This window comes from Rattus norvegicus, chromosome 14, assembly GCF_021556685.1.
Source record: "Rattus norvegicus strain SHRSP/BbbUtx chromosome 14, alternate assembly SHRSP_T2T, whole genome shotgun sequence".
Taxonomy (NCBI): domain Eukaryota; kingdom Metazoa; phylum Chordata; class Mammalia; order Rodentia; family Muridae; genus Rattus; species Rattus norvegicus.
Genome location: NC_141547.1, coordinates 77604692 through 77625331, shown reverse-complemented (window position 1 = coordinate 77625331; position 20640 = coordinate 77604692). Strand labels below are relative to the sequence as shown.

The 20640-nt window shown below is 43.1% G+C and overlaps 1 protein-coding gene across 1 annotated transcript in view; it reads right to left on the bottom strand.

Annotated features, from left to right (window-relative positions):
- Window positions 1-20640, bottom strand: part of Stk32b (serine/threonine kinase 32B) — a 256406-nt gene that overhangs the window by 168055 nt on the left and 67711 nt on the right. Inside the window, 1 exon segment of the mRNA NM_001107224.3 lies at window positions 2933-3084. Coding sequence (NP_001100694.1) covers window positions 2933-3084 — 152 coding nt within the window.

Here is a 20640-nt window from a genome sequence, read left to right as displayed (position 1 = left end):
CTTGGCTGTCCTGGACCCAGATGGTTGCCCAACTGGGCCACACTGTCCTGGCTCCTTCACCTGCTGGCTATGCCTCCCTGACCTCTACTCTTCTTGGGCATGGCTTTTCACCTCTCCTTCTCCCTCCCCTGGCATGGCTGATAATTTTCTTCCTCCTTCCTCCTTCCTCCTTCCTCCTTCCTCCTTCTTCCTTCTTCCTTCCTCCTTCCTCCTTCCTCCTTCCTTTCTAGGTCCTAAAAGTCCTGCCTCTGTCTTCCCTGCCCAGCCATTGGCTGCTGGCATCTTTATTTACCAATCAGAAGCAACTGGGGGCAGGGTCCCTCCATGTCTTACAGGTGGATGTGCTGGTTCTCTCATGCAAACAATTTTGGGGACCCAAATTAACATCAGAATACAAGCAGCATTAGGCTAAAGCCACTATAGGTGGTAGCTGATTATGGTGTGTCTGCACATGCCAATTTGGGAGCTGTCTGGGATTACTTCTGAGAAAATGGTGGCAGTGTTCTATAAGGAACGGAACCTTTGTAACAGGTTCTTGGGGGCTTCCAGTTCTCTCTTCAGCACCCAAATCTCCATGCTTCACCCAGAACAGCTCTGTCTTTAAATAAGTCTCATAATCTTGTTTTAATAAAAAAATCTTAGGGTGGCATATGGACACCTGTGTCTTGACCTGTCTTATGTCTACTCATAGAAGGTTCCAGAAACATTGTTATGATACATATTAACACTAAGTTCAGGACCTGTCCCTTTTCTAGGCTATAAGGTACTCACTCTCATGGCTGTTTTTGTCTAGATTGTGGCTAGTGTCTCCCTTACCCAATTCTGCAATGCATCTTAACAGTAAGTATAGTAAATAAATACGGCCAGTGAGGTTGATGGAAATAAACTTCAAGCACATTATGAAAATGCAAATAAATTGCCTACTGACTTACCTTTAATCAAGCCAACAACAGCCTGGTACCCAAGAATCGAGGTACATCTTTTGAAGTCTCATGTCCAGTGCTGGGGGAGCGGGAAAGACATGGGGCCGTGGATGAAGATGGGAAGTGACCCAATGGAGGGATGCCCAGCCAGAGACAGATTAGAGGGAGGAACCCTGGTAACCATGGATACCAGTCATGGAAGAGGTACCTCTGTCAAATACTAAACAGGTTGCTTGTTTCTGATCACTTCATTTGGTTTGTGAACAACACCATGACATCACCTCCTATCCCTTTGACTTTACAGATGAGAAAACAGGTGCAGAAAGGAGGCAAGAGGCCTTGCTTTCAAACCTGTGCCTTCCCCAGTCAAGCAACCCCACCAGTGCTATAGGCAGAATGCTCTCAGCTCTAGCTGGGAATTCCAGAGTCAGGCAGCCAGCATGGTCAGTTCTGGTGAGGATGGTGACTTCCCTCCTGACTCGTAGACAATATCAGCATCATGTATTCATGTTCCCTGTCCCTTTCTCCCCTCCCCATCATGTATTCTAGTTCCCACTCTTTCATCTCCTCCCCCCTCTCTTATCTCCTCCCTTCCCCTCTCTTGTGACTCTCACGCTCTTCTTCCTGGAGGTATACAACCCTGTCAGGTTATCATATAATTCATCTCTTAATCCTCCATGTCTTCATCAAAGTTGGGGTCTGGCTTGGGACCCCTTGGTACACAACTGCCTCCTTGATGGCATTTGTAAGGGATTAGATCCACAGAGCTCAGGCTTGGAGGAAGAACGTAAGGCAACCTTATCCCCCTTTTCATTTTGTCCCTACTAGCAGGGCTCCCCCAGGCACTGTTTTACCCCCACTCTCTATCTCACAATTTTTCTTCCTCTTTCTCCTTCACTGGGGTTGTCTTCATCCCAGGAGAGCACCACGGCTTCACTCCACACAGGTGAAAATATTGCACTTGACAGCTCAGCTTGGGTTATCACAGCTCAGAAACACAGATCATTCATTGCACTGAGGCAAAGCTGTCATGGAAACTAATCAATGCTAGGCTTCCACTGGTGCCAATCACAGAGCCTGTCAGTGGGGAAGAGCGATGAGAGAAAGCCTTCTCAAGGCTGCAGTAATTCACCCTCCATGAAATGAACTCTGGAGCTGGCATACAGTTAATACAAGGCACAGCGTCCTTATGAACCCAGCAAGCACCTCCATTCTACTCAGACTCCTAGGAGGGCAAGAAGGCCACACAGGATAACCAAAAGGAAGTAATATGCCAAGAAGAAGATTGGTAAGGCAACTGGCAAAGCCAGGAACTGCTTGCCAAGGAGTTAGGTAGAAGCCATGAAGACAGATAGCCTGTCTTCAAGTCTCTTCTGTCTGCTACCCCATAACATGACTCAGTGACCCCATCTGTAAGATGGGGATAATAGAGTAATAGGAAGAAATTTATGAGGGCACTTGAAATGCACAAGTAAAGTCTTGGGAACAGTGGAAGACTTTGGATTGCCTAACTTAGCAAAAGGAGGTTCAGAGGCAGCGAACCATCAGCAGGTTGGCATTGTTAGGCTGCAAATTTAAAGTGGAAATAATGTTCAAGGATGGGGATGGAAAGAAAATCCCAGAAACATGGATTATAGTAAACTGGGTGTCAGATACAAATGATGGAACTGAGCATCTCCATTCAGGGAAAACATGCTATATAGAGTGAAACACGAGCTCCAAGTCTTTCTTGCCATTAAGACAAAGTGTGGGACTTTCTAAAATACTGGATTCAAGACACCACTTGGCATTCCATGAAACCTGCTGCATATGGCCTCAAATATACAGAAACAAACTTGTTTTCAATTCTGATTCATTTGGAGAATAGGGTAAAAATGAATCCTTGACAGCTCATTAGTGGACCTACCCTACAGAATACTTGGGAGGTTATGAACCCAGATGCCTGGATCCTTTCCCTTTTTGGCAGTGCCAGGGCACCATTCTTGGGGGCCATGTCATCTCCTACTCACCACAGGTTCACCAGGAAGGGGTGTTCTAATCCCTGCATGATCTGCAGCTCCCGGAACACGTTGCGCACCTCATCCCTCTCCACGCACTTCTGCTTGTTCATGTACTTCATGGCATACATCTTCTTTGTGTCTCGCTTCTGCACGATGCATACCTGCAAGACAGCCAGAGGACATGACGCTCAGGACAAGGGGAGAGTGAAGAGGAGGAGGAGGAGGAGGAGGAGGAGGAGGAGGAGGAGGAGGAGGAGGAGGAGGACGACGAGGACGAGGAGGAGGACGAGGAGGAGGAGGACGAGGACGAGGACGAGGAGGAGGAGGAGGAGGAGGAAGTGGAGGAAGAAAAGGAGTGTCAACCCCTCGCTGACACTATGCCTGAGCTTCATTCATTCCAACCGCTTGTTAGCAAAGCATCTTGACTAAGCCTCTCTGAATCTACTAAGGAGCCATTGGACCAGATTTAGCACTTAAATGTGCACAGCGAATAATGGCTGTGGTCTCAACACTGAAAATGCAGCCATAGATTCAGAATATGGAAGGTGCAGCCTGCCCTCTAGAAGCTCAGGGCCCAATAAAGGCACTAGTGATTGCAGTTTTCAAGCATACATGCTAATGACCATGACCCTGGAATGCAGGCACATATGCTGTGGGTCCCCTCAGATTCCAGAAGCTACAACCCCAAGGCACATCATACACTGACAGTAAAAATCTCAACCCCATCCCCTAGAAAATGCATTCAAGAGACACACTGGGCATGCATGCTTTGATTCTGTCCTAGGATTACACCATTGATATTTGTGTGAGCATGCTGTCCCAGTGGCCTCATTCCTAGGACACTTGAGGAAACTTGGAGGGATAGAGTGGAGCAAACCTAAGAAAAAAGTTCTCTGAGCCACAACTGAAAAGGCTGGGAAACCCAAGCCTGCTGGAGCCCACGGGATGCCAGCGCACCAGCCTCAGGTGCTTCGTGCTGATCTGTACGACTTAGCGTTTGCCATGAATGCTTTCCATCTTGCTTTGGTTCAATATTTCCTTGCTACCCTCCAGTTCTTCTCTTTTTGGAATAGGAATGTTTGTTCTGTGCCTTGTATATTTTAAGTGTGGGGTTTGGTTTTATTTCTTTATTTTATAGAAATATACTTAGATTGTATTGAGTTTCAGAAGAAACTTTGGACTTTGAACAGTGTGGGGATAGACAAGGACTATGGGGACTTTTAAAGTTGGAATGAATGTATTTTGCAGTATGAGATAACCATGACAGTGTGGGGGCCAAGGATAGGGTGTTTTGAATGTGGATGCCCCCCACTGGTTTATGTGTTTGAACACTCGGTCCCCAATAGGTGGTGTTGTTATAGAAGACTGTAGAACATTTACCTGGTAGAGCTTTTTATGGAAGGAAATGGTTTATTGAGACAGGACCTTGGGCTTTTATAGCCCAGTTATACTTCCCATTCCCTTTCTGCTTCTTGTTCCTCTAAAATGTGAGGAGTCCCAGCTCTATACTCCTGCCAGCATAGAGCCATTTGCCTCCAGGCCTTGCCGTTCATGATGCACTCTATTATCTTAAACTCTAAGCCAGAGTGAGCCATGCCTTGATAAGCTGCTTCTTGAGGGGCATTTAGCTTCTTCAAGAAGAAAACCAACAGCTACACTCGGTTTGAGTTACCCACAATCGACACTAGACTGAAAATATTAAGCCTTCATAGATACTTCACTCATAAATTCTAAACTGCCCAGTATTTCAGTATTCTACTATCCCACACTTTCCCACTCCACCCTGTCCAGAGTATTCCCACTGTATGTGCTACACTACCAATAGCACTCACAAGTCCTTCTTCCTTTTATATTAGTCGAGATTTTCCTGCATGCATATAATGTATTTCTTCAAATCCATCCCATTTCCTTCTCTCTAACTTCTTTATCTCACCACCACTATTCTGCTTCACGTTCCTGTGCTCTTTTTTAAGCTCTCTGACTCCACTTACTGTATATGGGTGTACGACAGTTTACTGGAGCATGATAGCATTCAGGAAACACATTCTTGAAGAAAACTGACTCTTCCCAACAGCCATTACTTCCCAGAGATGGGAGGCGGTTGCGTTGTGAACATCTCCCCCACCCATGCTGGGGATTTGATTGGCTCGGTCTTGTGCTGATCTTCTGGATGCGGTCACAGGTGCTGTGAGTTCACGAGTGCAGCAGCGCTATCTGGCTTTGGAAATACTGTTTCCCTGAAGATGGCCACTGCCTCTGGCTCTTAAAATCCTTCTACCAAGCCCTCAAACCTGAAAATACTTTCAAATTCCCTCTACGAAGTCAGTATTGCCCTGATACTAAACTATATAAAGACCCAAAGTGAATTATAAGTCAATCTCCCTGATAAATATAGACACCAACATTCTCAATGAAATACTTGCAAACCATATTTAAGAGACATTTAAAAGATTACTCAGTATGATGAAGCTGATGTCATCCCAGAGACTCAAGAATGGCTCAGAGCATGTAAATCAATGATTTTAATCCATGCAATAGTCTCAAGGACATGAGCCATATTATCATTTCACTGTGTGCAAAACTCAACAGCCTTCATGAAAAAAGACCTGGAGAAATTAGGGATATAGGGGATGTATGTCAACAAAATGAGGGCAATTTACAACAAGCTCCTGGCCAACATTATGTTAAGCTGGGGAAAACTCAAAGCACTTTCACTACAGTAAAGAACAAGACTCCCTCCACTTTTGACCAATGTAGTGCTTGAAGTCTTAGCTAGAGCCGTAAGACAAGTTCAAGAAGATATAAAGCAGATGCAAATAGGAAAAGAGGAAATAAAGTATCTTTATTTGCAGATGATATGACTATTATAAAAATACCTTAAAGTTTGTACCAGAAAACTATAACTGTTGAATATGTTCAGCAACATATGTAGCAGGATACAAAATTAATACATAAAATTGGTAACTTTCCTATATAAAAAGAATAAATGTACTGGAAAAATAATAAGGGAAACAATGCTATTCAAAATAGTCTCAAAGAAGATCCTGGAAAAAACCTAACCAAGGATGTGAAAGAATTGTATTTAAGATATTAAAAAAGTCCTTAGAAGATGGAAAGACCTCTCACACTCATGCCAGGGCTGGTGACATAAAAATGATCATCCTATCAAAAGCAATTTATAGATGCAATTCAACCTCCATCAAAATTACAATGCAATTCTCAGAATCTGCAAAAACAATCTCAAAACTCATATGGAAAGACAAAATACCTAAGGAGGTCAAAACAACCCCAAGCAGTAAAAACATTGCTAGAGGTACCTCTGTCTCTGGTTTCAAATGACATCATAGAACTGTGGTAATGAAATAGCATAGTAATGGTCTCACCTTGCAAAATACTCAACTTCCAAAGGATCAAACACCTCTACATATGATCTAATACACTGAACCTGATAGAAGATCAAATATGGAAATGGTTCAGCTGCTAAGTACAGAAAAAAAATTTCTGAAAGGGACCTGGCCACACAGGCATCTAGAACAATAATCGATAACTGGGCCTCATGAAACTAAACAGCCTCTATTCACAAAGGACACCATCTTTCGGGTGAAGTAGCAGCCGTAGCAGCCTACAGTAGAATGGGGAAAAGACTTCACCAGCTATACATCTGACAGAGGGTTGGTACCTAGAATATACAAAGATCTCAAAAGAATTGAATAGCAAGAAAACAAATAACCCAATTAAAAATTAGAGCATGGAACCAAAAGTATTCTCAAAAGATGAAATGCAAATGGCTGAGAAATGGTTTTTAAAATTGTCAGCACCGTTAACCATCAGGGAAACGCAAATTGAATCTACTACTAGATTTTGTCTTACATGACTCAGAATAGATAAGATTAAAACAAACAAACAAAAACAAAAGCCAAATGTTGGTGTGGATGTGGGAAACAGGAACACATCCATTAATGATGAGAGTAAAAGCCAGGACATCCACTGTGGAAATGATCGTGCAGGTTCCTAAAAAAGCTAGAAATGGATTTACCACATGATCCAGCTACTATACCACTTCTGGAAACATTCCCAAAGGATTTTATATCTTACTATACAGATACTTGCTTATCCATGTTCATAGATGCTTTATTCACAAAAACCAGGAACAATAAACAACCCAGATGTTCATCAACTAGCAAATCAATAATGTGATTGTGTGTGGGGGGGGAGGTGTGCGCGTGTGTGTGCACGTGCACACGTGCGCGTTATTCAGTCATGAAGAAAAATAAGATGATAAAACTTAGAGGCAAAGGGATCGAACTGACAACAATCATTCTGATGAAGGAAACCACACCCCAAAAGACAAGTGTCACCTATTCTCATATGTGGAAGTTAGCTTTAAATATTTAAATATATGAGTTTAAATTGGAGTACCACAGAACCCTATAAGGAAACCTATAAGGGGTTGTGGGTAGGGGTTCAAGAAAAGGGGGATAGGGGGTTGGGGATTTAGCTCAGTGGTAGAGCATTTGCCTAGCGAGCACAAGGCCCTGGGTTCTGTCCCCAGCTCTGAAAAGAAAAAAGAAAAAAAAAAGAAGAAAAGGGGGATAGAATGCAGGTGGTGTGACAGGGAGAATGGAAATGAAGGAACAGGAGGGGTTAAATACGGTAAGAGTGAGAGAGAAAGGTAGAGAAGAAAGGTAGAGGAGGGCTTATGTGGAGGGAGAATCAGAAGTCCTCTCAGTGATGAGATAGATTGGTGCCATATAACACTGCTTGTGTTCATCTGACCCCTAAGGACCAGCATGCATCAATGCCAATTCCCTCACACAACATCAATCATGTCTGCACACTCTCATATCATCACAAGAGCAAGGCAAGTGCAACACACTAATGCGCTTTAGAAGAGAAAGACCTCATTCACATAACTTCTACTACAGAATGTTCCTAGAATTGTTCTGTTTTATCATTGCTGCTAATTTCACACTGCATTGGCTTCACATAGTAAACTATTTACAAGCAGGTTTGCATGTATGTATGAATAAGGTTTAATACTATCTGAGTTTTCAGATACCAAGTAGGTGTCTTGAAATGTTGCCCCAGGAATGGGGTTGCTAATGTATTTCCAAATAAGGTTCTATAAAGATCAGGAAAACATAAATTAGGAGTTGCTTATTTAACCTACCATGGCTGCAATTTCCACCCTACCTGTGCAGATACAGGAAGTGAAGCACAAGCGGATTTCAGTTATTTCTTCAGACTCAAAACTCAAACCCCATCTCTCCATCTGTTAATGACCAGGGACACTGCCTCCTGGGGATAATGATATGGTAAAAGATGCTAGTGATAAGACAGTGGGCCAGGGAAGTGGGCTAAAGAGCTCTGGTTTTCTCCTGACATTTCCAGATGCTCCTCTGTTAGAAATTAGACATCTTTCTGCTGCCATACACTCTGTATCTGTTCAAGGCAGACACAGGATGGTGGGGGAAAGCCTGGACACACTTCTCCTCCTCTATCTGAACTGAGTCATTTGAAGTTCACCCGGCACCCTGGGAGAGAATCTACATGATATCAAGGCAGTGGAGCGTCCAAAGACAATCCATGGCATCTGAATCTCAATGGATTACATAGGGCATGCTGTTAAACTTCCCGAATATTATCTTTCCAGGCAGTGAAATCAATAACATGAAGTTAAAGGTCTGAAATTCTTCTGTGTACAGTAAATTTGAGACACAAAAGTATGAGGAAGCAATTGTGCAGTACACAAAGGCCTTCAGGGGCCTGTGGGAATTCAGACTCCTGAAGTCCTGAGATCACGTCTGAAGGCAGACAGCAGTGGGTGGATAATGTCACCAATCAGAGCCTCTTGTTTCTGTTGCTTCTCATTTGCATTCCCAGAAGAGGACTGGGAACCAAACAGGAGACTGTAAGATGGTAGATTGGAGACAGCACAATTCTGCATCTCAACAAATCTAAAACAAGTTGCCAGATGTATGGTTTCAGAAAGAGCCTTTCGTCTGCTGACTAATTTAGCAGTCACTTCTGTAAACCTGTGTAGTTCCATGGGGGAGAGAAGAGGAGTGGATTCTGTCTCACGTGTGCTATAGTACAACAAACCACTCAACAGAAATGAGGTGGGAGGAAGACCAGCAGTCTCAACTAACCTGGATCCCTGAGATCCTCAGACATTAAGCCACCAGTGAGGCAGCATCCACCAGCTGATATGAGGCCCCCAACACATATACAGCAGAGGATTGCCTGGTCTGGCCTCAGTGGGAGAAGATGTGCCTAACCCTGAGAGACTCGAGACTCCAGTGAGTGGGGAAGTGAGAGGTGGGGACATCCTCTTGGAGACAGTGGGGGGTGGGGGAGAAATGGGATGAGGAACTGTGGGAGGGGACAACAGGATGGGGGGAGTGGTAATGACTGGACTGTAAAAAAAAAAGGCAACTAAAAAAAAAAGAAAAAGTAAGGTGGGAGGTGGACTGTCTCCCTCAGAGCCATCCAGTTTGAATTTATCAATTTCAAAACAGAAATACATGACTTATATATGAAAAATCGAAAGCAATATGACTGATCTTAAAAGTTATCACATCTCAAGAGCGCAAACTAAAGATAATAAAGTGACTAAAATACCAAAGGATTTGAAAATGAACTTTTAAAATCATGAGTTAAGTTCAAAGAGGGTGAAAACCAACAAACTAATGCGGGAAGAGAGGCAGTTCAGGATCTGAATAACAAGACGGGATTGGTGGATAGGAAATTAGGCAAGGAAATTAAGATTCTGAGCCATATGAACAACAGCAAAAATTAGAAATGTCATAAATGAAAAAAATCAATAAGCTGACAAAACGAAATAGTGGAAATCATTACAGACTACAGACTAGTTCGAGAAGAAGAAAGAATATCAGAATTGTAAAAAAAAAAAAAAAGAAAAGAAAAGAAAAAGAAAAGAAAAAAGGGGAAGTTTAGAAACTATAACATTCGACCAGCAACAACAACAACAAAAAAATAAGTGTGACCACAACATTTAGGAATTCCGAAACATGAACAAAATATTTAGGAATTACATGGTGGAAGGAGGTGAATTTTAAACTAAAGTCACAGAAAATCTATTCAGTGATATTACAAACCAAAGGAAAGGCATAAACCACAATACAAGATATATTTAAAATCTCTAACATTCATGACCAGAAAAGAATATTTCTATATTATTACAGAATAAAGACACAATATTTACAGCCACAAGACAAAAATACCAATTACAACAGCAAACTCATCAAAATGATCTCAGACCACTTAGCCGAATGCTCAAACCCAGAAAAACACAGACTGACTTCATCCAGGTTCTGAGAGTAAATGGCTACCAACCAACAATGGTACATCCAGCAAAGCTATCCTTCAAAATTGATGAAGAAAAGCTTACATGAGAATCACAATGTAATCATCCATAAACACTGATCTCAGGCTGTGGAAAATATCTGAAAGAATTCTACACAGAGAGAAAGAAGATGGTCACAAGTAAAATGCATAGGAAAACAAAAACAAAACAAAACAAAACAAAAAAAAAAAAAAAACCAATGAGACAAATAACCAAACACATAACTAAGAAAGAAACAAACCTGCCCAGCTCTGTCATGCAGGAGTCTCCTGAGATGAATAAGAAAAAAACAAACAGTAATTCAACAGAAAAAAAAAACCAACAAAAATGAAAGGGATCAGCAAATGTTTCTCGATTAAAGCTATAAATATAAATGGCCTCAATTATGTATTTAAAAGATGAAGACTACCTCACGGGATCAATACACACAGTTTGCTATCTAAAAGAAGCATGCCTCATTGGCAAAATACAAACTGAGAGTAAACAGACAGAAAACTACATATCAACCAAGTAGAAGCCTGTAAAAAAGAGGATAATAAAGTCTGGACAAAATTTTAATGGGTGGCTTCCACACCCCATTTTCAATAGGTAGATCATCTAGACCCAGAAGTAGTGGGGCTGCAGAGATGGCGTGGCAGTTAAGAGCATTTGTTGCTCTTGCAGAAAACTTGAGTTTGGTTTCAGCACCCATGTAGTTGCTCATAACATCCACAACTTCCAGTTCTAGCGGATCTGAAGCCATTGTCCTGACCTCTGTAGCACAAGACACGCATAGTGCACTTGCATTTATGTGTAGCAATAAAACAGAAGCAGTAATTGTCCCCTAATTAAAAAAAGCCCAGGACTCAATAGCTTTAATGTTGAATTCTACCATACCTTTATAAAAAAACATTAATGCTCTTCAAAATTTCCCATAAAATAGAAAAGAGAAGAAACACTTCCTAACTCATTCTATGAAACCAGCATCACTATGATTTGAATATAGCAGCTAACAGTTTCAGACACAACAAAAAGGAACTATGATTAATTTCTCCAGTGTTTAGAAATGTAAAAAATTATCAATGAAATTCTCAAAAACCAGTTTCAGGAACCTGTTTGAAAAAATATTTCGCACTTGGTTGCGAAATATGAGTGCACTTGGTTTCCTCATAGGAATTCAAGGACGTTTCAACATGCATAAAAATCAGTAAGTATAATGTAACATGTAAATATAATCAAGGATAAAAACCATGAGATTATCTTGGTAGATGCAGAAAGAACTTTTAAAAGTCCCTGGAGAAATCATGAATAGAAAAAGCACAACTCAACATAATCAAGGCTATCTATGAAAACCCTACAGCCATCATTTATACTAAATGGGAAAATACCACAAACATTAGTCCTAAAATCAAGAACCAGACATGGGTGTTCACTGTCTTTAATCTCATTCAACGTAGTGCCAGAATTCTTATATAATAATAAAGCAAGAGAAAGAATGTAATATAAACAGCTAAAAGATATACTAAAAGCTTTTCTATGATTTCTTTGGTGGGGGTTGGGTGTGGGTAGGGGTGGTGGGGTGGGATGGGGTAGGGGTGTGTACTTACATGTGTGTAGAGGCTCCAGGACAACCTTAGGTTGTTGTTCCTGGAGTGGAAACTTAAGGGCTCTTTGGAAAGATGGTTGGATGGTGTTCTGGTGGGGCAAGCGCATGAAGGGAGGCTTGGCTGAAGCAGACACAAGTGAAAGGCTAAGGCAGACTTGTGAAGGAATGTTTGGCTAAAGCATATTCTGCCAAAGCAAGTGAAAGGACATGCGATAAAAGATTCTTTGCCAAGAGGATGCATGTATTGGTTCACCCTACATGACATTATGTGGTTGAGCAGCATTTGTTGGGACTCCATAGAAACGCACCAAAAAATAATTCTGGTGGTGTGCTTCAGTTTCTCGCCCCTTCCTCCAACTCAGGTGATTGGCAGAGTGATGTCAGCTGAGACAGACCCATGTGCTAAGGCAAGACCCATGGAGGACGTGCGATGTTTGGAAGGAGTATAAAAAGGACTCAACAGACAGTGACGGAAGCTGAGATGGACTTGCTTCTAGAGCTAACTGTGCAATGCTTGTTGGCCTAGAATTTTTGATGATCTTCACTTTCCTAAGAGAGGCATGGTTGAGAAATTCTGGCGTTTCTCTTGACCCTTCCTGCTGACTCATGCTGAGGCTGAGACCTAGTTGTCTCTGCTAGGTTCTCTCACCATCGTTACTAACCTGTCTCCACCAAACTGGACTGCTGGTGTATCTGTGAAGTGTTTGTGACTGGATCAAGTTGCCTCTGCCTGTTGACCTGTGACCGAACTACCAATTACTAGATAACACAGGCAAGAGTTGCTTCAGAGAACCTTTCCAAACAGATCTGCTTCCCCCTTATCCTTTCTTTCCCACTACCTCTGGTGGGTGGTGAGCTAAAAGGGAGATTAAAGTGTTTAAAAGCCATCATTAAAAACAGGTTTTGAAAAAGTTAAAGTTACATTCCTCAGCTTCTTTTCCTTTTCAGACACAGTCTACCTTTGGGCAGGCCCCATGTAGGCTAGCCTGCCTAGTCAGAGAACCCCAGAGATCCACCTGTCTTGTCTCTCTATTGCGAGAATTACAAGTCCGTACCACCATGCCCAACACTTTTGTAAAACTCAGGTTCTAGGAAAGCACTTTACTTACTGGCCTATATTCCCCACCCCACCCCCCAAATGATCTTTAGTTACAGACAGTCTTACCCTGCACTTAAAACATCCTAAGAACACAACCAGAAAACTGTTGACTTTGATCAACACTTCAGCAGAGTTGCAAGATATAAAAGCAACATACAAAAATATTCAGTTTTTCTACATACTAATGAATGTGCTGAGGTAAAATCAGGAAAACAAGCCAATCCTTCTTACCATACCATGAAACAAACGCAAAGGATGGGGAAAGACCCCCTACAATGAAATTTTAGAATATGGAATATAGACTACTAGAATATTAAAATGAGAGCAAAGTAAGCCTATTCACTGTGTCAGGAAGGAAGATGCTCTAAAGAGACAGGTGTGAGCCTCCTATTGGCTGTTAAAACAATGGTTCCCATGGAATTGGAATTTCACCAACAATCTCATACTGGGAGAAGAAAAAAGCTGAAGCCTGGTACCAGACAGGAAAAGGACTTGTCTCCCATAAAATGATCTCACGTGGTTCTGACATTCCAGGCCAGAAGATACTAGAGCCAAGAGAATGACGAATCAGTGGAGGGCAGGACCACATGACCATGGCTACTTAGTAATATCTACCTCATGCCAGAACCCTGAAAATGGACTTGGGTGTATCACTGGACTACTTTATTTCTTCCTCTTACCAACGTGATGAGTAGTTACCTGTTGACTTCATCGGCCTACTAAGAAGGAGTGCCCCCATCTACTTGGTTAGGGCTTCCAGGACACTGCCAAGGCTTTAACAGCTCCATTAACAGCTGCACAGAGGCATTACCAGGTGATGGACCAATCAATGCCTGTAAACCAGCCCCTATGAACTCTAAACCTCAAGTCAGCCATGCCATAGAGGAATCTACAGCACATGGCTGCATGTGACTTCCATGTAGAGCAGGTGACCAGATGTGAAGATCAGCATTGTGGCTTATAGACACTCTGCCTTGGTCCTGGAAGTTCCTGTCATAAAATTCTTAAAATCGGCCTTAAAAGGCACTGATCCTCCTCAGTAAGGCTGCCCCAAGCCTTGTCCACAGGAAATCATAGTTAATGAGGCAAGAACAAGTGATCTGACCAAAGCCACCCTAAGTTGCCCACAAGGGAAGGCCCCAATTAACTTCTCATTAGTAGAAATCAATTAGGCTTTGGGGTTATAATCAGTCACTGTGATGTGTTGGGACGATAAACAAACACTAACTGGTATAGAACACAGTATTTGCTAAGGAAAGTGTATGCCAAGATGGTACAACTCCAGCAAGGCAGCCACCAAAAGGATGATGCCCATAAGGAATCCATACAGCACCAGCATCCCTTGGGCATCACGATCTACTTCATGTACCCAGCACTGACAGCCTGGACCCATGAGCATCCCAGAAATCCCAGAGGGCATATGAATTTTTTTTTGGGGGGGGTTGTTGGTTTGGTTAGTTAGTTGGGTTTTTTTTGGGGGGGTTGTAATTTTAATAAACACTGATGTGCATCCAGAGTCAGGTAGATATATAAGAACCTTCTAGAAACTTCTTGTTTAGCTACATCTTCATTACCCTTTTTCTAGCCAGGGTTCTCGCTACCCTTTTGGCAACTTAGCCATCACAGGCTCCTGGGAGGACTGGTCATGTTACAGCAGACATCAACATAAGCTGGGAATTGAGGATGCATCTCCCATTGTGAGCCTAAGCTGTCCCTTCCTACCTGGGCCCTCAAGTCTGGGCCCGAACCATTGATGTCTCCCCTATGAAACCCACCTCCAGCCACCCTAAGGGAAAGGCAGAGCACCTCAGTGTCCCATCTCACCATGTGTGGGCTCTAGCATTTACCAGTCCCTATCGCTGTGTCTGTTTCCTGGTGAGTTTCCATTTATTGACTTCCTTAATCCTGTGAGCCATCTCCTTGATTAACCCGTTTCTATGTGTGCCACACCTTATTAATTCTTTATCTCTGGAGAACCCCAACCAGTGTGCTGGCAATCATCCAGACCTGTGAACGCACTCTTTGAATCCTATTCTACAACGTGCCTGTGAGGTTATGGAGGCCATTTCTGCTGGCACCTGCTATTTTTCCATTACCCCCTAAAGCTTTGGACTTTACCGTTGTGATGGACAGTTTTATGCCATTTTAATATAAGCTACAGTTAGATAGGAAGTAGAGCCTCTATTGAGAAAATATCACTAGGGTAGTGGTCTATAGGCAAGCCTGTGGGGTGTCTTCTTAATTAATGATTGATGTGATAGGACCCACTGTAGGTGGTGTCATCCCTAGGCAGATGGTCTTAGGTGTTATAAGAAAGCAGACTGAGCAAGTCATGAGGAGCAAGTCAGGAAGTGTGTCAGGTTCCATCATGTCCCTGCCTCACTTCCTGCCTCCAGGTGCCTGCCTTGAATTCCTGCCCTGCCTTCTCTCCATAATAGACTCTAATCTGTAAGAAGAAATTAATTTTTCTTTCCCAGGCTGTTTTTGGTCATTGTATTTATCACATCCATGGGAACATAACTGAGACAATTGTAAAACATTGGTCCCTAGTCAGTGTATTCAAGGACAGCAGTGTTAGAATTGAACTCTGTGGAGAAGGATTCTTAAGATGGCCGCCATGGGCTGGCTCAAACACCAACACTGCCTGTCGTGGCCTGGTACCCCACAGCCTGAATCACTGGACTTTTGTTGGTGTTTATATAAGATACTCTTCAACTAACATCATGGAGATTTTGTGTCAAAGGTGACAGAGATGGGTTATAGATTGCCTTGGGTGACATGTTTCAAGACTTGATGTAATGGGCTAAATTATAATCTCCCAAATTCATATGCTGAAGTCCTAAAGCCACGCTGTAGAATGTGACTCTTTAAAAAGAAGCCTGTGATATGGACATTGGGGAAAATAAAGTCACAGGGTGGCCCTCACCCAGTCTTCCCTGGGGCCCTCATTTGGAGAGGTTGAGAACATAGGCACATACTGAGACATGACTATTTGAAGAGCCTGTCTGCAAACCAAGGAGGGAGGAAGCAGTCCTGGTCACACCTGGATTTCAGTCATGACCTTCAGAGCCTCCATGTCTTGAATGTAAAATGTCCCCAAAGACTCATTCGTCAAACTTGGCTCCAGATGATGACGCGATGGAGCATGAGTCAACCATGACGGTCCAACTTCATCAGCTGGTTAACCTATGTGTCAGCTCCTAGATGAATGCCGAATTGACAAATTGGGCCTGATTGGAGGGAGCGGATCAATGAGGGTTTACCTTTGATGTCTGCATCCTTACCACCCCCTGTCTCTGACAAAGATGAGAAGTCCAGGATGAGCTATGTTGGAAGCAGAGCCCAGGGATTGCTCAGTGTAGAAGAAACTGAAGATTTGGATGCCTTCTGGTTAGAGAAGCAAGCATCTTTGACAGGGAAGTGTCCTTGGCCCCAGCCAGAGCTTGGAGGCATTGTAAAAAAGCATGCATCTCCTGTGGCAATTAGCGATTTATTAAGTCATTTCCTGGAACCACAATGTCCTCCAAGAATGCCTCCAACCAAATGCACTAATTAATATGAAAGGAATAAATATTTCATTGCAAACAAATGGATCTCATCCTTCCTCACTGCGTCTGGGAGAGTAAGGGCAGCTCATACAAGCCTCTCCTTTAAGCTTTCTAAAAAAAGGATTCTGATATAAGAACAGCAGCCGGGGGAGTCTGGCAACTTGCCCAGAGGCTTGTGGTTGGGCCAAAACTGCAAGCCAAAACTCATACACAAAATGTTGCTTCACAACTTAATTAACTGACATAGTTTCCTAAACAGAGCAAGCACGGACTCCAAGTCCTGCCTGGCAGAAATGATGCTTTTCATCAGGCAGACATGGTGACCCATAGGTACCTCAGCACTTACCACAGGGCCTTTGCACCTGCAGTATCCTCTCCACAGAACTCCTGGATGGGCCTGTAACTGTCTGGATACTAAGCTAAGTTTTCTGCTCCTAAACAAGTACTTTCCCATACCACATTTATACGCAGCTGTGCAGGCCTGGCAGCTTGGAACAAAACAGCTGACCTGGGCTTGTGTGGGGGGAGTACTTGTCTCTGTGCATGGCAAGGTGGTACTAAGTCTAGGTTATCATTGGAGCAAAGCCAGCTCAACTTTACTTCCTGTGAGGAACATGAAGGGCTATTATCATGCAACTCCAGGCTACATTCTGTGATTTTTATGCGCAGGCTGCCTCTGGCCAGCAGAAGAATTTTCATTTCTTTGACCCCAATCCTGCAGTCCTCATACGGAAGGCCCCATCACCACCAGGCAAACCCCTGAGTTGGTTTTCCTGCAGGACCTTTTCACCCTTTCCAGAAAAGAACTCTGTCCTGTTCCTGCTCAAGTCCACACAAAGGGACTACCTCCTCCTGAATTCCCTTCTGCTGCTCTGCCATGAAAAGTCAAAGAGTGCCCGCAGGGTCTGCAGTATGCCAGTGTGGTGCTATTTTGCCCACCTGACTCACAGCCCCTAAGCCACGGCTTGTGTTTGCCTCTTTCTTTGCTTAGAGCCTCGCCCTTTCCTCCTCTGAGACAAGCCTTCAACATCAGTCATTGTGGGAAAAATGGCCACCCCCAGAGTCAGCCTGTTCTCTGATACATAAAGGACAGTTCCACCCACTGAAATGGATGGTGTTGCTTGAGTCATGGCAACCCCTTGAGCCTTCAACCCATTGCCAAGTCAAACCTTTTCACATTTCATGTCTATCTTCAGGATATGACAATGATAGTGACAAGTGACACCATGGACTCCAGTGAGTAGTTGATGTGTCCTCTGAAGAAAGGGATATTGTTACCATAAGGAGTGGGCTGAACAGCAATGGGAATCCAGGACCCTCAGTGACTTTCCATTCCCAGTCTCTGTTAGAAACATGCATCCAAGTTGAATGTCAGGTGCCCAGAACTGATATGCACCAGAATTGCCCAAACTCCAAATTATTTTCTTTCACCAAGTGTCCAGAACGCAATCTGCTGTACTTCAACTACCCCAGAACACAGACCCAAAAGAGTTATTTTTTTAAAGCTATTTCTTTTTCAATTCAGTCATTGGAAGCTGTTTACTTTGGTGGCACACGGGAAGTGAGACTGCTCCCGGAATGCACGGGAAACGTGATTGCTGCAGGTCCTGTGTGTACCTGCTGATAGCCAGACTACTGTCATCCTTCACAAGGAACTCTTAATAAATGCTGACAGGCAGCCTGCCCAAGGCAGAGAGCAAAGCTCCCAGCATTCACTCCCTATTAAAAGAGGTCTCTCCTGGCTCCACTCTAGCTAAGAGCACCTTGAGAGTTAATCAGATACAAAGACGGCCATTATTTGGTAGTTCAATCAAAATAGAGCTACCTTCTGGTCCCTGACTGCAAGCCAGCCACACCCCAAGCACCTGACATTAATGCCCACATCCCAAGAATGTAAGGGTCTTTGTGACAATATTGTGTGGTGGCTTAACAAATAGACGACAGGAAACTTGGGACTTCTGAAAGATCAACTATGACTATAAATTTCTAAGACATCAATACTCTAGATAGCGGATGCCAAGAGCAGATCGCGTGCCAGATAGCAGGACAGGGTGGAGCAGGAAAGGCAGACAGCACTGTCAAGGGACGGTGACAAGATAAAGCCAATTTGAAAGATCACAAAGCCACACACTAACATGTCAAACAGGATGTCACAAAGAGATGCAGCAGGTTCAGGACCCAAACCATCAGTGACAGGAGGGAACAAACAAAATCTATGAAACCCCAACTGTGACACAGATTGGAAGAGGTTCTGCAAGGTTCTTTGAGCCGTAGAATTGGCACATTTGTGTTGAAATGTGCAAGGTTCTTACATGCTGGCCTGTGTTCTTGCTGTTAAGTTCAGCTACCATCACTGGGGTCAAGGACAGGCCTCCTAGGTTTCTGGGTCATAGCTGTTCTGAGAAATCCAGGGATGAAGAACCTCTGGTAATACACAAGATATGCCCCAGCCCTGCAGATCCCCAAGGAGAACATTAAGTAGGTAGACAGCAAGAAGGCTAGCTGAGAAATACACAGGACAAGAATACCATCCCCAACAAGAGACGGAATCTCCTGCACTCACCAAGTTAATTCTCTACTGAAAATGTGTTTTAAAAGCTGGGACCTGGCATCCCAGCATTGGGGAGTCAGGGAGCAGGGCTTCCCAGTCATCAAACTACAGAGCGAGTCTGAAGATAACTTCCATTACCCGAGACTTTGCCCCAAAGGTAAAACAACAATGGGGAGGGGGAAGCACAGGCTTATAAAAGTTTTTGAATCAGTGCAAGCTTCTCTAGCACGTCATTCACACCTGGAGACACTTGATGAGAAGAGAAGCAGGTGTAGCCACGCTCTATACAGAAATAAGTACTATAAAAGATACAAGCCCCAGCATTTAACACTCAGTAGACCATGGGGGAATGTGAAGGACTTGTATTCTAATCCCTAGAGTGGCCGTTTAAAAATAGTGGGAAGTACAATCATAATGCAACTAGAAAAAAAAACTGGAAAGAGTTAAAAATATATAAAATTGGTCCTAAAAAGGGAGAGGGGAAATGAAAAACTAAGAGATAAGAAGAAAGCATGAGCTAATGAAAGCAGCTGTTGTAATATCGCCGCCTGATATAAAAGCCAATGTGGTCCAAAGAAATGAGAAGAGGGGAGCTATAAACCACAGAAGAAGTTACCTCTAAAGCAAAGGTTCCACCTAGATAGAATTTATCACAACCTCCCAAAAGTTAATAAAATATTTAAAACTAAACTTTATGAAAGGCGAGAGACAAGCCTAGAGTATATTTTAGGCTTTTAAAAGCCTTCTAATATCATCTTTAGAGATTTCAGTGTTAAAACACCACAAAGATTTGGCGACTACAGTAGAAGGGCTGAGAGGGTGGAGACTGATCGGTGCAATCCCTGTGTCCCTGTATCTTAGGGAGACATTATGAGGCGAAGTAAATAGTCGAGTCCCTAAAGCGACCGTTTAAAAATATGGCATAGGAAAGTGTAGCTATTACCTTGCTAGGGAAATAAAAAAGGAAGTTCTGAATACTTAGTCTGAAACCTACAAAATGGGATGTACAGAACAAAAATGGGGTAATAAATAAAATAATAAAAATACACTAGACGTGGGCCAGACAGTACTGTGGTGGTTTAAATAGGTATGGCTCCCATAGACTCATGTGTGTCAATGCTTGGCCCCTAGGTAATGGCACTATTAGGAGGGGTGGCCTTGTTAGAGAAAGTGCATCACTGTTTGTGGCTCTCTTTGAGGTCTCCTGTACTCAAGCTCTGCGAAGTATGGCCCACAGTCTTCTGCTGTCTGTAGATCAAGATGTAGAACTCTAGGCTCCTCCAGCACTATGTCTACCTGCATGATGCCATGCTCCCCACCAAAAGGCTAATAGACTAAGCTTCTGAACTATAAGCCAGCCCCAATTAAATGTTTTTCTTTGTAAGAGTTGCCTGGGTCCTGGTGTCTGTTCACAGCAATGAAACCTTAAGACAAGTACCAAGAATTACATCCACCACAAATGAAATGAACAATCCAACTAAAAAAGGCAGAGTTTGCAGAGTAGATCTTTTTAAAACAAAACCTAACTGTATGCTCTCTTCACCGTATTTATTTTTAATGTAAAGGGC